The sequence below is a fragment of the Buteo buteo genome, chromosome 12, assembly GCF_964188355.1.
Source record: "Buteo buteo chromosome 12, bButBut1.hap1.1, whole genome shotgun sequence".
Lineage (NCBI taxonomy): Eukaryota > Metazoa > Chordata > Aves > Accipitriformes > Accipitridae > Buteo > Buteo buteo.
This window is the reverse complement of record NC_134182.1, coordinates 12,325,229-12,349,523: the sequence shown is the minus strand read 5'-3', so window position 1 is coordinate 12,349,523 and position 24,295 is coordinate 12,325,229. Positions and strand designations below refer to the sequence as shown.

The window sequence follows — 24,295 nt, the reverse complement described above, 5'->3', positions numbered from 1 at the left end:
TGTACGTCCTGTCGCACCCACTGGTAATTTTGTTACCAGTGCTTCCATCTTATTAGGGGAGAAACAAAAAGTAAAATGACAGAAAGCGAAAGAGAAAATTAAAATGACTCATTTAAGCTTGGGAAGCTGCTGGGCAGGAGCAGAAGGACCAATGGGAGAAAAATTGCTGGAAAAAGGGAACAGAAAGAGGGATGATGGTATCCAGGGATACAGGGAGGGAAAAGAGAGAAGTGAGAAGAGGAGAAAGAGGGAAATGGCAAAAGAAAAGGAGAAGCTGCTGTTTTAAGGAAATGGGAAAGGTGGCTATTGCTGAAACAAAGCAAAAGAGAGTAGGAAATGGGATGTCCAAAAGGAGGTAATAAATGGAGAATAAATGGATTTAGAGGGATAGTGATGGTAACAGGCAGTAAGGAAAGAAAGGTCAGCTGAGGAAAGAAAAGCAAGGAGCAAATGAATTTCGTCTTCAGTGTTAAAGAATAAAAGAAGTTAAAGTAGTGCACTTATTTCCCTCCACAAGACATATACTCATCCACTTGAGTGGTATTAAATGTAAGGTGGTAGTAGGGTCTGCCATACAGCCTCTGTGAGAGTCTGTCCTCTAACTCTGTTTTTTAACTCCCTTCAATTTTTTTATCTCTTAGCCTTGTAGAGATACAAAGCTCCCAGAGTGAATTTGACCCTCACTACTGTAGGCTTGGGGGTTTTTTTAGTCACTTTTTGGAGAAACCCTTGGAAGTAGCCCACAGATACCCAAGGGGTCCCCAGACGGCAGCTGAAAAGCCCTGGGCTGGGTGGGGATGGCTGATGCTACTTCTACTGCAGATTACTCCCACAGTCCAAGCAGTAGCAATCTAAACCTTGGCAAAAATAGTCCCAAGTTTCAACTCTGGTGTTAGTCCAGTCAGATGGGAAAACTGTCTCAAATTAGTATATGTTTTGGGGAAGAACAGAGTCTTACCACAAAGATTGAGACCTGAATGTACCACATCATAGCAAAAATCATGGTGAAGGTTAATTCCCATCACAGAAATAGGGAATACTTTTTTAGGCATAGTCAAAAAACCTGATTCGGTCCTGATTTTACCACATGATAATTCTGAGTTCCGGAAACCTCTTTCTCGTATACGTGCCATGCAGGGAAAAATTGGACCCGTCAGTTACAGGACTGTTACAGTAATTTCAAAAGTTAACATAATTAAAACCACAAAGCACATAGAGAGACAGGTTTTACTCAAGATATCACTACACATCTTATTTATTTACATCTCATTATATTTTCACCAGACCAAATAGGTTTAATGGAACTACATGACCATAAGCCAACACAGGATCTGGATGGGATACAGGGATTTTAATTGTGTTACTCTTACTGACATCCTATAGTTGCGTTAAGACAGAAGACAGCAGAAAGCTTTTGCTGAAAGGATGGGAGTCTGTTCCTCTGTATAATGATGTCGATAGCTCTGTTTAGCAAGGAGACAGCCATATTTTAGTTTTAAGCAAATACCCACAGTGTATGAAGTAGTCTCAAGGGATGTGGAGACAGGATTTGGTCAGGAAAAGGTAAAGAATTCTTTCCTCTACACTGGAGACTCCTGGAGGGCTGCAAGGACCACACCATGGGGTGGTAGTCAGCCTAACATCTCTGCAGAGGGAGAAGGACCCAATATGCATTGCTCTTCTGGTCATGAGCTGCTGTACCTGGCCTACGGGAAAGTAGGATTAATATACATGAATGTCACCTCTGTGAAATGAGTGCTGTTTCAGGGGCACTGTCCCCTGAAGCTTGTGATGAAAGAGAACTGACATGGAAAAGGACCAGTAAATGTTCAGAGGGAGGCAAATGGAAGATATTTTATGAGATGGAAAATGAAACTGGCAAAGAACATCAGAGCATCTGGTGGCTGGAGAGGGTTTTACTTTAACTTCCTGAGAGTCTTAATTATTAATTTTTATTTTTTTTAACTGGAGTGTGATCCTACATCTTCACTGCAATCAAGTTGGCTCTGGTTTTAAGGGGTAGCAGGATAAAACCTATGTGACACAGTGGAACTGGGTTTATTTTTCACTGTGGTTTCATTTTCTTTTTTCACTGAAGAATTTCAAGCCAGGACATGTTTCAGAGGCCTAATCTTAAATGCGCAGAGGAACGGTCTTTCTGTTTACTTTGCAGGGTGGAGCTGGCTCACTTCAGGAGTAGTTCAAGAATGAACACAACTGGTTTTCTGTCAGTTTTTAGTACAGGCTGTAGCTACTAGGCAATAATGGTACCAGCAGTGGTGACACAGCATTGTATAGGAAACAAATCTCTTGGCTTTAGTTTTGTATAATATCGTACGATTTCAAAACAAAATAATCATCTGCCTGCTTGGTCAAGCATTGCAATTGTTGAGTAGATGTCAGTGACCCTTAACAACAGGATAACAACACTTGGATTTCCAAGGTACTTCTACCCACATTGAAGGAGGGAGCTACTTTTCCCCCCCCCTTCATTATTCTGTGACATTGCTCTGCTTAGCTGAAAATACTCTAAATAAATTCCCACTTCTGGTACAGCTAGCTAAATAAGAATGGACAGTTGCTAAATCTCTGTCAAAATTACAGCAGGCACCTGTTCATGGCCACTAAAACCGATGTTGCTAACACGTTTCCACAATAACTTCATGCTGAGAACTTTCCAGCCAATTATCTGTTGGGAAGAAATTTTCCACATTTGGCCTCTGCTTGAGAGGTTTGGTTTTTTTTTTCTTCTAGGCTTGAGAAAAACGATGCCAGCTGTTCCTGAACACGGCATGAATTATAAAATTATGCCTCTGAAGTAAAAAGAACTTCACAGGCTGCACTGAGCTGAAATGTAAAGCTTGCTCTAGACCCTTCTGAAGAGCAAAGTTTTTGCCTGGCATTATTCTTGGCGTTGATTTACCTAGATTAATAAAGATAAGGCAATAAACATGTTTTGAAAGAGCTGAGGATGATTTATCTATAGGTGAGTGAAAAAGAAAAGCTTGCAGCTTGCACGAGCTGTAAACTGAGAGCTGCCAGGTACGGCAGAGGAGCTCACTCCTGCCCTCTGCGAAGTGCACTTCATTGTTTGAGAAGAACAGGGAGCAACTGCACCTTCCACAGGAGGAAAGCCAACGTCACTACTCCAGACTCCTTCCCTTCCCCAGCTTTTTTTTTCTTTTCTGAAAGCAGAAAATTCAATGTAAAATAGGAGCTTTAAGTTTGCAAAGTTGAGCATGCTAGCAGTGGGACATTTAAAAAGCTAAGGTTACTACTCCTGTCTGTGTAGCCAATGTGTACACTTATGTATATACACGTACATACCCAGGCAGCCACACACACATAGAGCAGCGATACAGAGGGACTTTCAAAACAGTATTAGAAATCGATATCCTTGATAAAATGCTCCAAGCAATTAATATATCCCAGAATATATCACTTGAGACATATTACCTTTTATCAAAATATAGCCACATTGAACATTATGAAATTAATTAACCAGTTAGAGCACTTGATCAGGGTATACATTTTATATATGAAGGTATACATTTTGTATTGGTTTAGTTAGAATACCCTCAACCATGAACTATCCTGATCTTTCCATGCCTAGTACAGAGACTTGAAGACTCTCTTAATGACAAGTTCGTATATATCATATATGGAATATTATCATACTGGATAACACTGTGCATCTCTCTTTGTAAGGCTTTTGTGTCTCTCCTGGGTAAAAGCTTTTTTGACACATCTTATTTTCTAACACTTTTGGGGGCTGTTAGAAGGCAATGTCTGTTGTTTAACAAACCAGGAAGCTATGGAAACAAAAAAAGAACAAAACAAAACCCCCTTCACCACAGCTGCCGCTGTATTTCCCTCTCTTCTATAGGGACTCCCTGGTTTTCCCTGAAATCATAAGGAAATCATGTGCTGTTGTGTTTTAAGAAAAGATTTAAAAAAAAAACAACAAACAACAAAAAAACCCCCAAAACCAACCGGCATTATTTTTAGCTTTCTATCATTTCATTAAACGGGTCTTTCCTCCTCGGAGTAAAAACTGAAGCCTTCATGTAAAATGGACTTTTAGCTATCATCTAAAGCAGCGGGGGGGGGGGGGGGGGCGTTAAACAAGTTTTTTTCCTGTAGAACCAGACCACATTTTTCAGTCCTTTCGAAACCTACACAATCTCCACTTTTTTGTTGTTGTTGTTGTCGTGAGAGGGACTTTGATTTCTTCTCAGCAAAACGGCCCGGAGAAAGAAACCCCCGGCGCTTCCACTAAAAAAAAAAAGAAAAAAAAAGAAAGAAAGAAAGAAAGAAACAAGGCGGCGGGGTGGGGGGGAGGGAGAGAGGACGGGGTCTCTCCGGGTGCCGACAGATGCTCCTCGGTGCGGGGGAACCTGCGCTGCCGCCCGGCACGGCTCGGCACGGCCGCGGCACGGCGCGGATCGCGCCGTGCCGCGGCCGTGCCGAGCCGTGCCGGGCGGGGAAGCCTTGCATCACCGCCGCGGTCTCTGCTTCCCTCCTCCCTCTCTTTCGGAGAGGCTATTAATAGCATGACATCAGCCCGGGACTCGCCGCCAGAGTAAATACCAGAGCTGCCCGCTCGGCTATATAAGGGGGGTGATGCAACCCAAGCGAGAAGCAGAGGAGCGGGGAGCGGCGAGAGCTGCTCTCCCGGCGGAGCGGGGACGGCAGCGTTGCGGGCTGGGTACGGACCCCCTTCCCTCCGGCCGGGAAAACAGCAGCAGCAAAGGGAGGAAGGTAGGTGGGAATGGGGGGGGGGGGGGGAGACGCCGAGGTTCTCCGTGCCGGCGGGTCGCGGGGTTGAGCTCCGTGGGAGGTTGTCCCGCCACGGAGAGATGCCCGCCGCGGGGGCGGGGAGGGGGGTCCGCGGCGGGGAAAAGTTTCGCCGCCGGAGCGAAGTCGGGGGCGGCGGTGCCGCCGCCTCCCGTGAGCCCCGGGAAAGCCCCCGGCCCTGCCGCCGGAGCGCCCCCCCCCCCCCCCCGCCCCGGCCGTCCTCCGCCGGCGGCGGCTTGAGGGTCCCTCCCGGCGCTCCCATCTGGGGGAAGCCCCTGCCCGGGCCGCCGCCAGATGGGAGCGCCGGGACGGAGGGACAGAGGGAACCCGCCGAGCCCCGGCTCTCCCCGGGACCGGCAGAGCCGCTCGGCACCGCGCGGTGGCGGCCGCGGCGGAGGGACGGCGCCGGCCCCGGGACCGGCGGGGATGCCGGAGAGCGGCCGGGCGGCGGCGGCGGGAGGCGGCAGCCGCGGCGGCGGCACCGCGAGCCCGGCGGGTCCGCAGGGGCAGGGACGGAGGAGCTGCAGCGGGACCGGGCAGGCGAAGGGCAACCCCGCTCGGCCGCGTAGAGGTGGCTCGACTGTGTGCGCTTAAAATGAGCGGGAGCTCTCGGCGTGAGCCAGGGCCGTTCGCTTTTCTTTCTGTCCCCGTGTCTTGACACGAAGGAGGTTGGCTAAACTGTTGCCTAATCGAGTCAGGCGTGACCCAACAGCAAACGTGTTTCAGAGAACGAGTTTCCTGTTGGAAATCAATTTTCCTCCTAGTAACAGCATCTGAGAAGCTGGAAGGCAACAGAAAATGGTTCGGGAATGATGTGGGATGTCAGAAAGCTTAAGGTCAACCAGCGTGCACAGAGGTTGTGAACCGTAATTGCTCTTAATGCTGTTTAAGATTAACCTCAATGGTTATCGGGGTTTATTGCATCAGCACCAGAGGAAAAGGAATTCATATGAAGAAATAAAACCAAAAGGCACAGTCAGCCATCTGCAGTTAAGCAAAAAAAGACAAGACTGAAAGTACTCGCTTTCAATACTAACACTAAACAAGAATACCCTTAAATAATAGAAATGCACAGCTAGGAAGTATGTCCTGAAATTAAAATACTGGCAGATGAGATGTAAAAGTTCACTGTAGATGGAAAGAATCATCGGCAAAAGAACCAACAAAAAGGAGGGGACAAACGAATGAATGAAGTTGGTTAAATCTACCTGATTGGGAGGGTACCATTAATAGAAAAGCTGTTCTCTTTGGAGAATTCCAAAACTAAGGATAAAGTAACGAAGCATTAACTCACACTGGGAATAAGCTGGGCCTTTACGGTGCAGGTCTGTGAAATGTTCAGCACCTTCAATGTCAGTAACTCCAGAAGTACTCAAAGCAGCCTGGAGCCCAGGTCCATGTGCATGGTCTAACAAAGTAAACAAAGATCGTATCAGAAAGGCCCAGATGTAATCACACTTTAAGGCTTGATATTCTTATTCCTACTGTTTCCCCAGCCTTTACAAACCCAGAGAAAATGAGATTGTGCTCTTGATGGCTTATAGACAGAGGTACAATCTATATAAAAATTGAGAAAAAGGAAGGGCAACTTGTTGCATTTTTTAAAATAGCAAAACCTAATTTTCCTTCTTGCAAAACATTTCTGAAAGAAGATTTGTTCCTCAGAAGTTGGAAAACATCTACCTTGTTGTTATGAAAAGGGAATCTATTCAGCTTACTGAGTAGCTTTGACATAAGGCTGATTATTTTTGTTATTTGTATCACGGTGGCTCCTAACAATCCCAGTGGTAGACTGGAAGCCTACCCTGTCTATCAGGCACTGTCCAGAAGCCCTGCCCCAAGAAAGAGCCCCAGAAAAGCAAACCAGTGGCAAACAGCTCTGCAAAATGGGACTCTGCTCACGGCAGAAATCCTTACACAAGCCTCAGCCCCCCAGTAGGCCCTCCCTTCCCTAAAGTCTGGGTAAATAGAGATGCCTTTCAGGATGTCTGGAAGGTCAGTGAGCTGTTCAGGCAGGAGAGCAGCAAGTTTCTATGGTCAAGGACACTTCCCACTCTGTGCTTCCCCTCCCTGTGGGCACCCTACTGCTTTTTTTTTTTTTTTTTTTTCCACACACACACACTAATGACAGATGGATGATAGTACCTGGAGACATTATAGTAGGGGTTTGGTAGTGCTTATGGTACACTTAGCACTAACAGGTAGAAATCCACAATTAACACAGTCTCTTGGGCACAAACATTCTTGGTTTCCTCTGGTGCTGCTGCTGACCTTAATTAAAAGTTCACCTAAACTGACAAATAATTGAATAAACCACCAGAGCTCAAAATTTATTAGCCCAATTAATTATTTTGTAGGCTGGAGAAACAGTTTTACTGTTAATTCAAGACTCCTGGTTTTATTGAATCATACAGAATTAACTTTGTTGAATGAAGCCATCACCAGCAGCCAAGGAGACTGATTCAGTGAAAATAGCTGAAATTTCTGCTAGCAATGAGGGGTTCAGTGTCATCTGGAATTAGCCTGTTTAAATGAGTTGAATGGTTGAATGTTGCTAAATGGTAAATAATGCTGGGAAGACTTCAGCTGGAAATTATAGGGCTGTTTCTGACTTGTTGAAAAAGAGTAACTGCTAGCTTTCTGAGATTATAGGATTAAACCGTATCAGTACTTTAAATGTGACTCATGAGCAGGGGCTTTCTGAAGAGAATTACATAAATTTCCCAAGGTCTTTCTGAATAACAAATTGTTCCAAATAATTTCCTCATCTTTAATGACTACGGGTGAAATCCTCACCCCATTGAGGTCAACAGAAAAAGTCCTCTTGATTTCAGTGGGTTCAGGATTTCACCCCCAGACTCTGGGAAATGTTCAGCTCTTCTGTGGTGACTGGGTGAGGAAGAAGTGAGGAAGACTCTGCAGCTGGTCATGGTATTTTCTACCAACTGGCAATTCACTGTCCTCAGATTTTTATATTTACCTCACTTAGCGATGAACCAGATTCTATTCTCATTTGCACCAGTGTGGATTTACAGTGTATTTTTAGATATCTCTGAGCAAAATCTATCTTCTTGTCAAAGCACGTGACCCCAAACATTTATTGCTGGGTTACAGACGTAGCGTATGGGGAACTGTGCAGTTCTGGGTTGACCATGTAGAAATTTAACTTACCCACACTGCTATCCCAAGGCAACTATTTGTTTACCTGCACTAAGTTAATTACAATTGACTTTGCTGTAATTATTACAGTTCTAATCAAGAGTAAATAACACATACTGTAATTACCCATACAGCTATAGTGCCATCCCCCCCCCGCAAACCGACACACCAAAGAAAACTAGAAAAGCAACATGGTAAAATCCAATGTAACACAAGTTGCTTTATAAATAAGGGAAGTAATACAATCTGGTTTTCTATGAATTTGCACCTCTTGTCCCTTGGGCCCCACACAGAAAGTGCTCAGCTTTCTTCCAGACCTTGTATCTTGCCTCTTCTGGGTGAGAGGTGGTTTGTGTCATGCAGAGCTGTGTGCATCAGCTAGCTAGGTTGCCCATGATGTTTGGATGGCTGACTGCTGAGTTTTGCCTCTTTCTCCCTCAGTGGGGTCACCAGTTTTCACAAAGCACACAGGGGGCCTCTCTCCCTCCAAAATTGGCTAAAAAATTAATAAGAATGATTAAAAAGAGGAAAGTAGAGCACACTGTTGGGTAGGTTCATTTTCTTAGGAAAACTACTAGAAATGAGGTTCCTCCATGGGTGTCCATTTGCATAATTCCCCTAAAGTCTCTTCAGTCACACTGTTTTATATCAGCAGGAGATCTGACCATAAATATTTAAGAATTTCAAACCTCTTGTTGAGGGCACATGAGGACAGTTTCAGATTTTACAAGAGCAAAGGAATGAAAGAAACAGCTTCATGTTTTTCATGACTCAATTCCTCCAACTCAGCCTGTGCTTTAAAGCCCCAGAGCACGTATAGACTTTTACCTTTGTGCCAGCTCTTATTGTTAACCATTTTTCAGGCATTTATAACCAGATCTACAACTCTGTGTAAAATTGAGCATGATAATTTTGTGACAGATCCTGTCTTGGTTAGCAAACTTCAGCTACTAGTAGAACTCATTGAGCTTTGCCTAAATGTAGCTGAGATCAACGTGTGCTCTGTCCATTTGAAGCTGGAATCTGTGGTAGTATAGCTCTGAGGATGGAGATACTTTTAAGCTCTTTCTGTGCTTTAAATAATAATATTTTTTTGCTTTCTGATTTTTCTTCCTTATCCTCTTTTTCTTCCTGTTCACTTGATTCTCATTTGCCACACATTACCAGTTTAAAACTTCACAGTATACATACATACACACAATTTTTTTTTTAATATTAAGTTTCAGAAAGACCTAGAAATTGTGTGATGTGCTAATACTGTTATTTTTTTAAAATACTAATTTTAAGTTAACATAAAGTAGAAATTTTTACTAGTGACCAAATTCTTAACTGCTTGTCTCTAGTGAGAGATTGGGGTAGACGCGGAATGGGGACTGAAGCAATGCAAGAAATACAGTATTATTCACAGTATGAAACATATCTTTAGGAAATATTATTTGCCTTTCTAAAGTTGTTGAAAGACTATTATTATCTCTTTTTACCTTTCAGCAAAATGATGGTCCAACACTCAGGCCAGGTATCTGCATTAGAAGTCAGCGCCTCCGCAATTGTTCCCACTTTGTCCCCTGCAGGGTCACTGGGGTTTGATGATTTCACAAATTTAACCCCACTGGTGAAAGAGGAACTGAGGTTTGCCATTCAGAATAAGCGTCAGTCCCACAGGATGTCTTCCACACTGGACACGATGACAGTTTCTGAAAGGCCAATTGAAACATCAATCATGAAAACAGAGGTATGGCTCTTTAAATAGCATTTCAGCGTGAATGATTAATACTCTAATAAAGTTTCACCACAAGACCAGTAATTATATCAGCTACAGACAACCCTCTCCACCATACTTGATCCTTTTAAGCCTGCTGCTTGGCTTTCTGTTAAATGCTTCTGAGAAACACTCTGGTATTTCTCATTTCCATTGAGATCTATAGTTGGATATTTTATTTTTTATTATGGACTAAGGACAGTGTTTTACAGTGATTAGAGCAAGTGCTGATCTGGTTTCCCTGCCTACTTGTGGCTGAACTTGAAATAAGTCACTGCTGAAGTTATATTTCACTGAGGAGAGTCCAGTAGGACCCACATGGGCTAGACTAAGATAGACATGGCCATGCTATGTCCACACGAGGTTTTTACTTGAAGATAATAGTCTCCGTGAAAGACATTTCTCTTATGAAGTGGAAAAATAGCTTAAGTTAGGGAAACAGCTACACCTTGGTCTGAGCCTCCCCAGGAAACAAGCCAAAGCTTGAAGGAACGCATTACTATTCCCTTTTCAGTGCTGCCTTTAGTTTGCTGCACTCTCACCGCCTCGTTCACGACACCTCTTCTCTGCTCCCTGTGCCCCTCGCTCCTTTTCCACCTTGGGAAATAGAGGCAAGATGGACGGGTGGGAGTCAGCCTGGGGGGACACTCGGCAAATTCTTTTGAGTACCGTTGATTTAAAATGAGCCATCACATGGATTACAACCACCCAAACTCCAGTCAGGTTTTATTGACGATTCTAATGGAGTTACTACCATTTTACTGGTATGGCAAGCAAGGTCAGAATCACATTCTTATGTAACTCATTATGAGCACTGACAACATTATCTGTATTGCTTTTAAAAATGCAGAAGTTATTAAAATACAGGTCATGTATTTACAACATCTTACGGATTGTGCATATCTGTTTTTATGGGATAGTTTTCTCCTGAAGAGGATGAAAGAAAAAAGCGAAGAAGGGAAAGGAACAAAATTGCTGCTGCAAAGTGCCGAAACAAAAAGAAGGAAAAAACGGAATGTTTGCAGAAAGTAAGTGGCTGGCTTGAATTGTTCTTAATCTGTCATCCTGCCAGGATCCAAACAGATAGCATGGGGTACTGTCACAGTAGGAAATACAGAAAGATGTCACCCAAAACCCTTCAAAACATTAGTTATAAAATAATTAACATGCTATATATTAAAGCCAAACCAGGTTAAAACTGGACTAAAGTGAAAGCATGGTGGGAGCGAAAAGAGATACTGTTTCAGTGACTGATCTTGTCTATGGGGATAATATTAATTTGAACATGTACACTGAACACAGAAAGAAGTAAAAACTCATTTCATGTAACATTCATTGTGGAGACCAAGAGTCCAAAACCACCAACAAGTACTTTCTGACTTCTTTATGAAATGAGTGGCATAGTAGCTTACCCCAAAATTCTCTGTCCTAAGACCCCAGTTGTGTCTTCACCTGCTCTGCCATGATATACAACTATATTACAGCAGCATCAGGCCTGTCTTTATTCCTATATCTAGGGGTAGGGGAAAAAAAAAAAAGCTATGTCCTTACTTTGTTAGCTGAACATAGGTTTACAGATATGTGACATGATGTTCCAGGGAGTTAATAAGAAGTTTAGATAATTTGGGGTCAATTTTTGACCCCAAAAGTTCAGAATAACCTTGCAGAAGATAGGTATCCAAAGCATTATTGCTATCATTGTAAGTGAATACAAGTCTGAATTTGGCTTTTCAACTTCCATTATACTTCTCTACAGGCCAAAGAAGGTAACTGTCAATCTGGGTTTTAGGCTATTATCAACTGGGGGATGTATAGTTTCATCATTACGGGACACTAAGAACATGCAATTCCTTTCCCTGCTAGTCATATGCTTTCCCAGCAATAAAAAAGACTGCAACTATTAGTTCAAACAGTTAATGGCAATGTTCATCTACTCAGTCTAATAGTTGTGTCTGTCCTTTGTGACTAGGAATCAGAAAAGCTGGAAACTATCAATGCAGAATTAAAAGCCCAGATCGAAGAGCTAAAGAACGAGAAGCAGCATTTGATATACATGCTAAACCTTCACAGGCCCACGTGTATAGTTAGGGCACAAAACGGAAGGACACCTGAAGATGAAAGGAATCTTTTTATTCAACAGATCAAAGAAGGCACATTACAAGGTTAAGTGACATGGCAAACGTGGAAATATTTATAGTGTTTTTAACAGCTACCAGAATCCACGGAGGATCTGACATAATGTGTAGGATTCTATTAGTCAAGAGCCTTTAGGAAGGGCAGATTGCTTTCTTAAGCAGAAAGAATCATTTTGGCTTGACAGCGATTCTTCCCCTTGGAAGATCTGGTCTCAATCAAATTGAAGAGTCTTCTGCCTCAAAACATAGGTTTTGCACCTGTCATACTTGCTGTTCCTAGGAGCTACAGACAACAGCTTCAGAAGTTTTAGCTCTCTGCTAGTATACAGTATCTGCACTCACGATGTTTGTGCTAGAACACTATGACTTCCAATGATGCACATGGTACAGACAGCTGTGCTGGATGGACACTACTTTTCCTTGTCGCTGGTAGGGAAAGCAGACTGAGAGTATTTTTAAAGTTTCGAAGTTTCCAGGAGCATGGTTTCTGGCAGAATGTACTGATACGTAATGTTGCATTCTAACCTAACACACACACACAAAAAGCCTTTAGTTCCAACTAAGCTTTGTCATTTTTTTCACAACACTTGTGTGGGTTTTTTCTATGACTCATCTCAAGAGACTGAATTTGAAGAGCCTAGTAGGTGTGACAAAGAAATGTTTCTTGCAAAATGTCCATGTAGCTAAGTTTGTATTTTATGAGCTGGAACCCCACCTACTATCCTTTGGGGACTACAATTTTTCCTTGAATTGCTGAAGAGCAGCTTGTTCCACCACTTGGTGACTTGGTGAATTGGACCCACTGGAAGGAGGAAACTAATTATGGAGGGATATTGATACAGGTTTTGCCTGAGTAAAGAACCACAGGACTGAAGCCCAGGCTCATAAATCATGAGAAGTTTTTTTTTAAAAAAAAATCATCTAAGATCTAATCCTATAAGCCTTAATTCATGCTATTAACCCTTACTCACATAAGAGGTTCCATGGACTTCAGTGGGTCTGCTTATGCAGATAGCTCTTATAGGCATAAGAGCTTGACAAACCTTTTTCCATCCTGGTCAGGATTACTTCCTTTTGCCAGGTGATTCAGAGGGAAAAAATATGATTGCAGCTACTTTTATTTTACATTTGAGTGACAACTACAGTTACTTAGAATCTAAAGGAGGCAAGAGTTTTGATGTAGAGAATAACTGTTTTTATTAAATACTAACCTTAGATGTTTTTGAACTGGTAGAAGAGCTGCTGGACAAAACAGTTGGAGCTATGAGTGTTTAAATTCTGATGTTTCTGTGAAATTCTCAGATTGTTTAAGCCTATAAAATATATCCTTACAATTTTTTGTAAAAGAAAATATCCTTATTTATCACTAATATCATCATGAGTAGAGTTAATAAATACTGCGAGCAAGTTAAAACTGAAAACACAAGTGTTGTGCTGTCTTTTTACTTTTATCTCTTGGTGTTTAATATTATATATTCCTAAACTTCACCAGTTGTATTTGAGACACCACTGTTGAAAACACTTATCCTTCATCTTTTCCACAGATGAGGCACTGAGTATCTTCAACAATTGAGTGCAGACATTATACCTTCCAAAATTCTGTACCTCCATCAGTGGTGTCTAGCTGTTCAATGTCACAATTTAAACAAAGCAGACAATAAGAATGAAGCTTACAGTACATAATATTTTACACCAGTTACACAGTGTTGAAATTGTGGGTTTGTTCTAAAGGCTAAACTTAAAGATACCTCAGCCATAAGCTTCTTACCCTGCAAGTCCCAGATGAGTCTATCAGATATCTTACCTGATCTTTATACGATCATTATATTCTGCAACAGAACTTCTTAGTACATTTTCCTGAGATCTGGATATATTGTAATGTCCTATATCACATTTTAAAGATATGTGCTTCATGTATCTGAAAAGTGAATGTATTAAAGATGACATACTAGGTCCAATTCTGTCCTGAGAATCCCCTCTTTTTGTATGTTGGAAGGAGTTCCACTGACTTCAGTGAGTTTTATTCATGTCCTGTATGCAGAGTTTGGAGCCTCTGCTCCAACTTCTCTGGCTTAGAGGGCAAGTTCCACAGGGAATTGGACCAGCTGTTTATCAGACAACAGATACACATGAAGTGTATTACAACAAACTTGTCAAACGATGTTCATTGGTATTTGACTTCTGTAATGTGGAAATAAAAAACTAAGGCATCATCTGGGTATCGTACACCTTGGCTTTGCCTTTTGCACATCAAATACCAGCAGACAAAACTGTTTGCCTCCTATACTGTTATAAAGTGTTACCACAGAGATTAGAATATAATGACAGAATACATGTGTCTCCCTTAGGGAATTTGTATGGTTGCTTTTAACCATATCACTGGTGACGCAGGCGTCATGCTTTTCTTGCTTGATGTTATTTACTTAGCATGCCAAATGTTAATATGGTACCACTACTATTGTCAGAAGAAAATCTATTTTTATTTCTTTATATAGCTGCTTTCTACTGCTTTTGTATGTGTGTGCATGCGTGCTCCTGCACGCTACGCCAGAAATGATGGTACTCAAGTTCATTTGACTGCAGCCAGGAAGAGAGTGTTTAAACACCTAGAAAGGAACAGTATGTTGCATGAGTTTTCTAAAAAGTATACTTTATTCAGGAGAACCCTTAAAATGCATTAAAAGCAGTTTGTTTTCTATTCAAGTTTGTTTTGATACTTTAATAAAAAAGAATTAATATATATTTATTCACGTGTCATTTAATTCATTCTAAGTTTCAAGGCCCAGAAGCAACTTAATTTTCTTAAAACAACACTGAGATATTAAAAAGCAAAAAATGTATAGGTTTGCAACAGTAAGCGTCTTATAAAGTGAAATTGGTACTGTTCACTGCTTGTCAAGGTATAAACAAAGTTTTGTTATTGCAAGGTTGATGATGAATTCCAGGCTAATTTCTTATTTGTGGCCTAGGGCTTAGATTAAAGGACTGGAAATGAGAACTCCTGAACCTTTCCTAACCTTGCAACCAACCAGCTGATAGTTATTTCAGCTATCTGATTACCAAATGGGTTTAATGCTTTTGCTGCTATGAAGCTTTAATATTTATAGATTGCTTTCTATGGTTATATGGAAGGTACTAAAGAAGCATAGCATGATTAGGGCTTTGTTGTTTTTCCTCTGTGCATCGGGGGGGGGGGGGGGGGGTGTGCGTGTGTGCAGGTGTGTGCGTGGAAAAGCATGAGGAAAGATGAACAAGATGTTCTATCCTTCCTTTCCTAAAGTAAGTATCTACACTCAGACAGAAGTCCCTGTGTTTTGACAGCCGGTGATGTGGATGAAATCTTTTAGCTTTAATCCTTTACAAGCAGTCATAACTTGTAATACAGAGGTCAGATAGAAGGCTAGGAGCTCCAGGGACCAGGAAATCCATTGCACTATTGCAAAATCTACTTAAAAATTTTATCAGCTGCAAGGAAGACCTAGGCTACTATGAGCTTGGCAATGTTGAATGCTTACTTTCCTTATTGGTACATCCATTTACAGATGTGCAGTCCCAATACACATATTCACCCTTTCATGCATTCTCCTATAGCTGCTATCAAATTTTACTTTTGAATACCCAGTTCATTTCTAATTTGGTAAATTTATAAATCATCTGCCTGGCCCATTTTAGAAAACCTTAACAAAATTAGGGCTATGAATTCCTGAACAGATATTTTATATTTTCTTTAAATGGTATGAGTTGAAACCATGAAACCACCATTGGTCTCTATGACATATTCCTAATAGCATAACTGATATTCCTTGACCAAAACAATAGGCTATATCTTCTCCTTAGGTCTTGTTTTAGATGCTAAATCTGTGTAAGTACAGGCCCATGCAGACCTTAAAGCATGCTGGGCTTTACACTGTACATTAATAAGGAGCATCTTCTACTTTTTTCTAGCTCTTCCCTTGATGTAAATCAATAAATAGCAATATTGAAGGTAGGCAGAGCCAATGATTTATGCTAGGCTGTAAATGTTTAATGAAACTGAATGGTAACAAATTTAAATTTACAATAACTTTTCTACCTGGGCCCATTAGAATTTGAAGTTATTGATTAAGGGGATGGTTTTAAAATCACCAATTCTTTTTTGCAAGAAAAACTGGGAAGATTTATGGGTGATGAAAGCAAAACAGTACAATTGTTTGTTAGTAGCAAAAGAGTTTGAAAACGAGATCTACTTAATCTTAAAAAAATTCTAAATCCAGAATGACAACTCTATCTCACATCCATTTTTCTTGGGGTTCCTCCCCCTCCCCCCTTCAACAGAATACTGGATTAGGTATAAATCTCATTCATGCTGGCCATTGCCATATTTCTATGTTTGCCCAGTGCCCCCATCTGGAGACCCTGAGAATCACATGATTAAAATGTGCGATAATACTAATTTACGTTAAGTACTTGGTAACATTCCTCATTAGTTTGCAAATGACACCAATATAATACTTTCATTTATATAATAGACATAATTTCTTTTTAAAGAGCAGTTAAGATAAAGAGTGACAATATTTTTTAAAATCCTGTTATTTAAAGTTCATTTCCTTAGTGGACACGCTGAGTCAGAAATGCTGACTTTAGTGATAAAAGTAGTTATTTACTAATTTTCAGTGCTATTAGATCTTCACCCCAAGCTAAGTGTACTAAAACTGACACTCAGGAAAATTATTAGACCTGTGAAATGAATAAATAGAAAACTGAAACTGAGAGTTGAAGCTAGAATCCTTTTTTTCTGCTTTTGAGAATTTAGCAAGTTCATATTTGTAGACTCCACCAAAACAACTGGTGCACCACCATGCCCGCTTAGACAGTGGGTATGCCCACACAGCAAATAGTAGTGTAGCATAGCAATATTTTTATATGAGCTAGCTTCGTACCAGGAACATGCCGGTGATGACAGCAAGAAACTCAGCGCAGGCTAATTGATGCCACCAAGAGGATGAGCTCTCTGCAGCCAGAGGACAGGCTCCTACTGGCATCTGAGGTAGCTCATTTAAAGCCAGCTCGGGTATCGTTCAGCTCCTCAGGTTAGCTGTCGTGGTTTGTAGCTCGTGTCGTAGCTACATGTCACATAGCTGCCTGTTGAGCAGCTGCCTGCATTCCCAACTAAACAGCTCCACCAGTTCAGACCAAAGGTCCACGCAGCGCAGTTTTCTTTCTACAGCAGTGATCAAAAGCATCTGTCCGAGGAAGAATAAGAACAGGGCAAGCATGCTTCCTCTGGGTACTTTCCCACACTCCAACTATTTTCAGCTCGAGAGTCACACAAACTTGACATGATTCCTTTTGGCCTTCCATAGATCTTTTTCTCAAGTATTTGACCAGTCTCTCACCCACAGTAACTTTTGGTGGCAATTCCCATAGACCTATCACCACTTAAAAGAAGAAAACAGTTTGTTTTCTTTTGACCCTGTTCCCTGTAACTCAACTTGACAGCCCCTCATTCTTGAATTGGAAGAGTGAACACCTATCCATCCTCTCCATGCCACATGATTTTACACTTTGCTGTGTTGTTTCTTTTTCAAAATAAAAAGTCCCAACCTATCCAATGACTTTTTTTTTTGGCAGCCATTTTACATCCTTGATCATTCCTGTTACCCAGTTTTTCTGGGAAAACTGTGGCTTTTCCAGTAGTTTAAGATAAAGTGACCATAACTATACACAGTATTCGAGGTGTGGTCAATCCCTAGGTTAACACAGCAGGATCTTGATGTTCACCATCCCTTTCCTAATAACTCCAGAAATTAGTTTTGCATTTTCGATGACTGCCAAGCATGAAGTCTGATGCAATGCAACTACCTATCATAACCCCAAAATCTCCCTCCTAAGTAGTAGTGGTAAACTCAAGCCCAACATTTTATATATGATGCCAGGATCGATCTTCCCTGTATGCATTATCTTGTATTTACTTGCATTGAATTTTATCTGCCATTTTAATTCACAAACTGTAAATATAAAGTCTTCCTGCAAATATTCTTAAGCTGCCCTTCTCCTTCCTATCCCTAGTAATTTTTTACCATCAACTTTCTCCCTACACTACTCACCCTCTTACCACATCATTTATGTTGATCTGTGCAGGTCCCAGTACAGGTTCCTGTGGAACTCCACTGGATAACCTGGCCCCACTAAGACAGTTCATCATTTACTCCTACTCTCTTTTCTACCTTTTAATCAAGTCTTTATGCATGCATATGCGTTTTCTCTATTCACAGCTATTTGGTTTCTTCAAAAAAATCTTTGGTGAGGGAATTTACTGAAGTCTCTTTAGAAGCCTCCATAAACTACATCTACTGAATCTCCCTGATCCACACATCTGTCAACCCTTTCAAAGAACTCCAGATGTGTCTGTAAGCCTGAACTGCATTTTACAAGAGCCATGCTGACTCTCTTCAAGTAGACTGTATTTATCTAGGTACCTACTGATTCATAGTTTCTTTATCTTAATTCCCATTAACTTGCCTGTCAGATTACAGGCCTATAGTTCCTTGGAGTCTCCTGGAATCTTTCATAAAGGTTGGTGACACATTTGCCACACTCCAGTCCTCAGATACCAAGGAAGATTGAGTCAGGGTGACAGTGAGAGACTTGCACATTATTTTTAGTATTTCAGCAATTTTCTCTTTCCATTTTCTTTGAGCTTTTTGGTGAAAACACAATTGGGTTAGTGCTGATTCTTCTCTAAAACTCCACCCACAGTCACTTCAGTTTCAGACAGATCCTCTGCTGGTTTACTTCCCTTTGCCCTGTCTTGAAGAGGGTTCTAGCCAGGGAATGACCTCTATTTCTTCAGCTTCTCAGCTCTCTGAATGTTCACTTTTTACCCTGATCAACAGTTGGCACTAGACTCTCTAACAGGCTAATTAGTAATAATACAACTGAAAGATGATTTAGTAGTTATCAGTTCCTTTAGCCACTCTATTCCCTCAGCTTGCCTCTGACAGGCTTCTTCTGCCCTAAGTGCCATCTCCTGAATGTCCCATACAACAGGGTCTTCATCATCCTCAGTCACATTTGGAACTTTCAGAGTCTGTCAGCTACTCCAGGCTTTTCGGTGGCATTAAAGAGTCACAACACATGTACACATCTAATTGCCAGATTTTAATCCCTGCCATGCTGTGTGACTTAAAGACACAAACCACCCAATGCCTCAGTTTCTCCATCTGAAAGACAGGGATAACAACTGATACCTTCCCTTCTAAGCATTTTGACATGAAAGGAAAAGTGTCATCATTTTTTTCTCAATTATAAAGTAGTACAGTGCTATGTTATTTAACAATACCCTACTTTGGAGACTTCATCTCAATTAAAATGCTATAGCAGTGCCATTCTTTCATCCCAAGCAAAGTAAAATACCTTACTTTTGAAGACTGAGTCTTTGTCGATCTTTGCAAGACTTGTTCAAAACTGTGCTGAGTCACCAGAAAGCTACTGAACAGAAAGGTAAATTTTATTGCTATGTGATTACCACTTACATTCAAGTAAAATCATCCAAAACACCTGTAATAAATGGGACTCCACTCAAACCCAGGAATGCATTTAGGTTTGGTTTTTTTGGTCATTTTGTTGTTTGAGTTTGGGTTTTCAGGTGTTTTTGTTTTGTTGGGGGTTTTTGTTTGTTTGTTTTACACTTTTTGCCTCTAACAGCAATAGTGACACCATGGGTGTAAATAATCCACGAGTCAAATATACGTTAAAAGATAAAAAATCCTCTGAAGATAACAAATACACCTTAAGTTATCTGGGTTACACTAACAGGTTATTTTGGAACATAAGCAGAAAAGAGAGCATTTGGCAAATTTACCTGACTCCAAAGGATTTATTTTATATGCAGAATTACCCACATGTAGAACTAGAATCAGTCAGTCAGTTTTCCTGGTCACCAAGGAGACACACTTTTCTGTGACAGAAAAGCACGTGTGCCTTGGTTGCCTTTATCCAAACAGCTACTGCAGTCAAAATTCTCAATCCATTGACAATTGCTTGGTTAAAAGTTGGGATCAGAACAAGAGAAATTGGTTGGGCAAAACTAAGTGTACCATAATCCCTCCACTGAATGGAGTGCAGCTACCTTTCATGGGCTAAAAGAGGGATCCTTTCTTGCCTGGCCTGGATAAGCCTAGCCCTCTGATGCTGGTGTGGTGAGAACTTCCCCTCTCATTTTAATCTACTACAACCATTGCAACTGAATCACACAGGGCTCATAACTCCTACATTTGTAGCTAATCCCTGTGCTTTTATCACACGTTCTTAAACTCCAGGTCTGAAATACTTGCAATGGGCTGAGATCCTCATGACTGTAGGGAAAGCCTTAGAAATATTACTTTTGTATACTAAGATAAGAAACCAAGAGAAAATAAATTAAATTTAATGCATTAGACTGTTAACATTCCATGTTTAGATACAAGTGTTCTGGTTTGTTTGTTTGTGCATGGGGGGTCTTTTTTAAACAGGATTTTTGAATGTGTGCATTTGGCCATACCACATTCCCCTGCTGACAGCAAAACCATCCATGGACAGAGGAAAAGGAGACTAGAGAAACCAATTATCAGTGCTAGTTCTGAAAGGTTACCAATACTATGTTCAAAGAAAAAAAAAATCCTCAAAATTAATAGCAAGAGAAAGGAGAGATCAAATAAAAAAGTTACCCGTCTTTCAAGTAATATCATGCCCCTCTGCATCTAGAAAAAAGCAGCAAGAAGCACTGTTTTACATATATCTTTTGTTACTTATATCTAAGTTTCTTCAAAACATTTTTGACCCTCCTACTCTGTGCACTGACCCTTCCCTTCCCAACTTTCTAGAAGTCATTACTCAAATGAACAGAATGTTACAAAGCTGGTTTATAGCACACAGCATAATAGTTCCCTTAAAGAGAAGGGAAACTATCCTACAGGAAGCTAAAGCAAATATTAAATTGCACAAATATGTATTCAAAAGCAGGAAATGCCATTGTTGAGAGTGCAAGCAGAAGTTCAACTCTGTTATCTTACACATGAATAATGAAATATCTTCTAATTGTGTGACTAAGTATTTCCAAGTAAGATATCACATTTTTCCTTCTCTGTGTGTGCAGCAACTTGCACAGTTCTGTATGTAACACACCCAGAATCTTTTTTAAGAAAATGTCTACACATAATGCACAACAGACTTAGGATTCTTACTCTCATGCACATAAGTTTACAGATAGTCTCATTTAGGAGCTATTTACTGAAGAAAACCAGTTACAAACTCAAATGAACAGGTATCCACACATCTAGGGTTTCAAAAGATTTGCAAGGGACTACAACAAACCTAGAAGCCTGTGCAGCACAAAAGCATCACATAATTGATAATTATATTGTAAATAAATGTCTAAATTACAAAAGGTGTCTCGGTTGCCTTTGGGAAAATGAATGCTTTGACTGGTAATTATTTCGATCACTGTGAGAGCTAATGTCTTTTTTTGCAAGACATGTCCAAGTCCTCTTCAGCACAGGCAAGAATTCCATAAAAACATTTGAGAAGGGATATAGTAATCTTGCTTAGGCCAGAATAGGTCACTGTGGCAGAAACCGCAGATCAGAAAAAGGTAACAACAGGTAAAAAAGGTAAACAAAGAACTGCATCTTCTTTCCAAAGAAGAAGTTCTAGCTCCTCAGATCCTCCTGGACACTGCGACAACAGCAGCAAAAGCAGCTAGCCGAAGTTAAAATGATGACTACTAACACCATCACTAAAACGAGACAGAAAACTACTACTGAGCAGTGTCAGCTCTTAACTTCAACTACCTCCATACAGGAGACCTTCACATGCAGTCAATCAGCCCATCACCCTTCCACCCTGAGGTAAGGAGCAGCAGATTCCTTTTACTGTGACTGTGAATCTGGGGCAGTATGAGCTGCAGGCAACAATTCCCGGGGTGTGCCTTGGAACCAAAGGTGTTCATTTCAGACAGATGGGTATCAAGCCTCACAGAGCCCACCTGGAGGAAGAGCTGACTCAAGGGACAAGTGTCTTCTGGGACAGAAGGACACAGGAGAGAGTAGGTATAATCCTACATTTGCCTAAGGCATCAGTATGCCCAAGGGCATGTCCAAGCAGCAGAAGCACCTATGCAATGAAAAGAGCATGTAAGAGATATGCATGATTGTAAAGAAAATGGTAAGGGGCTAGGCAGGGGGATAGATTTTAATCAATCTCTTCTTTGGTTTCTCATCTTTCTCTTCCCTAGAGACTCCAGCCTAATGACTATGGCACATATGACACATATTTAAATTCCAGACTAACGACGATACTTTCCATGGACAGCAATAAGTGTGTCAGAGAAGAAGGACATAGAACATGGTCAGAGCGCCATTTTCTATCTCTTCCCAAAAATATAGTGCCATCATTTAAAGACATTCAGAGTTTGGGGTTTTTTTTCCGGCACTTTAAGATGCATCTAATTCTCTCATGATCCAAATTGCTTGCACAGTACCCTACCAACATTCACGATTGTTGGAACAGTTGTTTAGCAACAATTTTCTAAAGCACAGAAAAGCTCATTCTGGACACTACTAGCTCAGAAAGAGCAATGCAATTATTATATCCTGGAAACTGGATTCCTTCTAAAAGCTGATTTGTCACAAGCAAAAGTAGAAAAAATTAAATTCTTTCATAACATACCCCTTGACTCTGAATATTCATGGACACTGAATGCACTATGGGATCCTATTCTCTTTGCCAAGCCTCCAGTTCTGCCACGCACAGACAAACAATTAGCTGCTGAGGGGCTATCCAGTTATGTTTAGCATTTCAGACCGCTCCTTAAGTAGTGAAGCATTAGTGTACTACTTCTGTCCATGTGAAAGAAAGAAGGATATGAATGTCACAAGGACTGGACAAGACATCCTACCAAAAATTCCTGCTAGCATTGATAAAGAACCTTGTGATTTTAAAGAGAGATTTCAATGTCCACAGCCCAGCCTCTGCCATGTGCCATCTACATAGTCATCATGGAAAAAGACATTTGAGTGTGAATTCCTTAAGCAAGCATTCTAAATACACACATAGCTCCCATAGCATAGCTCCATGCTCCTCCCTGGAAGTGTTCATGGCCAGGTTGGATGAGGCTTTGAGCAACCTGGTCTAGTGGAAGGTGTCCCTACCCATGGCTGGGGGGTTGGAACTAGATGGTCTTTAAGGTCACTTCCAACCCAAACCATACTATGAAATGTGTGTGTGCTCAGAACAAATGCCACAATAGATCCCGATGGTCAGACAGGCAGGCAAATTCCCACTTAGAGCATATTGCTAGAGTTACGGGTCTGTGCAACCACACAGAATGAAGATGCAGATGATTAATCCTGATGTTTGTGCATTCCCAGCTGAACAGAAATTTAGAGTTAGGCAGCAGAGAGCTGGAATTATGGTGACCTTAATGCATTAAGGTAGTTTAGTTCTTAATGCTTAAAGCATTAAGGTGCTTTAGTTCTTGAACAAGAATTCAAGCACTAAAAAGTATTTGTAAGTATGGATAAGCATATGCATTAGTAAGGGAACAGAAGGTAATGCCCAGTTTCCTTTAAAACAAATTCTGTGTAAAACACTCAGTTAATGTTTTTAGGTCACCCTAGTAACACAACCAACATTACCATGGTAGCATCTTATATGGAAAGACAGATCACTCCAACCTCATGAAAAGGTAATTCTACTTCTCTGACTCATGGTAATAAATCCACACTTGTGGAGTGAAATGGACTGTCACCAACCATCCTGAGCTCCCAATGATGTCAGGTTAGTTGACTATTCAGTATGTGTAAATTTGAAAAAAAACAAAAAAAACAACAAAAAAACCCACCAAAAAACCCCACAGTGTCATACTTAAATTTATAATCCCCCAAACTTCAGCCTGTTCTGAGCAATTAGCACAAAATTACTGCCAGAGCTGTGATATATTAGAATAAATAACACTTTAAAAAGATACAGATGTTAAATGTGTATGTGCCTTCAAGAGTCATGTTAAACATTTAAAAATAACTCAGTGATTACTGGTGTGTTTAGATTTTATAAGATCTAGGACTGGCAGAGGACTCCATCGTTCTTGTTCTGTACTGTACCATGCATATGATATGGATCAAATTTCAGAGGGAGGTCTCTTTTTGTCCCTTCCAGACTTTTAATTAGTAAGAGTGCAGCGAGCTAAATTCAGAAGCAGGATAGGCATATGCATCTCCAAAAACCTTTACAGGTCAAATTTAATAGCAACTAAATAGTGGTAAAAACTATAATCCTGGTGTCTAAGGGAAGCAAATTATTTACTTCAGTGGTTATGCTTCAGAGTACGTAAGATGAGAATCAACTTACAGGTAATATAAACTGTTCACAGATAGGTGCTGGGCAGAGTGACCTGCAGAAATTTAACATGTACCGGCTTGTAAAATGA

General features: G+C 40.9%; 1 protein-coding gene and 1 long non-coding RNA gene across 3 annotated transcripts; one reads left to right on the top strand and one right to left on the bottom strand.

Annotated features, from left to right (window-relative positions):
* Window positions 1-1,217: 1,217 nt before the first annotated feature.
* LOC142037937 (uncharacterized) lies at window positions 1,218-6,207 on the bottom strand. The gene is made up of 3 exons (XR_012652468.1): window positions 6,092-6,207; window positions 4,180-4,275; window positions 1,218-3,185 (listed from the first exon to the last, which is right to left on the bottom strand). It is a non-coding gene; the product is annotated as an uncharacterized LOC142037937 (long non-coding RNA).
* On the top strand, window positions 4,527-14,592 carry ATF3 (activating transcription factor 3). Of its 2 annotated transcripts, none has more exons than XM_075042715.1 (4): window positions 4,527-4,761; window positions 9,528-9,688; window positions 10,636-10,743; window positions 11,685-14,592. In XM_075042715.1, the coding sequence occupies exons 2-4, from the start codon at window positions 9,620-9,622 to the stop codon at window positions 11,880-11,882; spliced, it is 375 nt and encodes a 124-aa protein (XP_074898816.1). In that variant the 5' UTR covers window positions 4,527-4,761; window positions 9,528-9,619; the 3' UTR covers window positions 11,883-14,592. The 2 variants fall into 2 exon arrangements, with proteins under 2 accessions (XP_074898816.1, XP_074898815.1); XM_075042714.1 differs by having other exon boundaries at window positions 4,528-4,761; window positions 9,445-9,688.
* The last annotated feature ends 9,703 nt before the right edge of the window (window positions 14,593-24,295 follow it).

What these genes read in the sequence shown, in the direction of transcription:
- ATF3 (XM_075042714.1), top strand. Translation starts at nt 9,449, where the DNA reads ATGATGGTCCAACACTCAGGCCAGGTATCTGCATTAGAAGTCAGCGCC. An exon ending in CATCAATCATGAAAACAGAG is followed by an intron (nt 9,689 to 10,635) that starts GTATGGCTCTTT and finishes TTTATGGGATAG; the next exon opens with TTTTCTCCTGAAGAGGATGA. An exon ending in AAACGGAATGTTTGCAGAAA is followed by an intron (nt 10,744 to 11,684) that starts GTAAGTGGCTGG and finishes CTTTGTGACTAG; the next exon opens with GAATCAGAAAAGCTGGAAAC.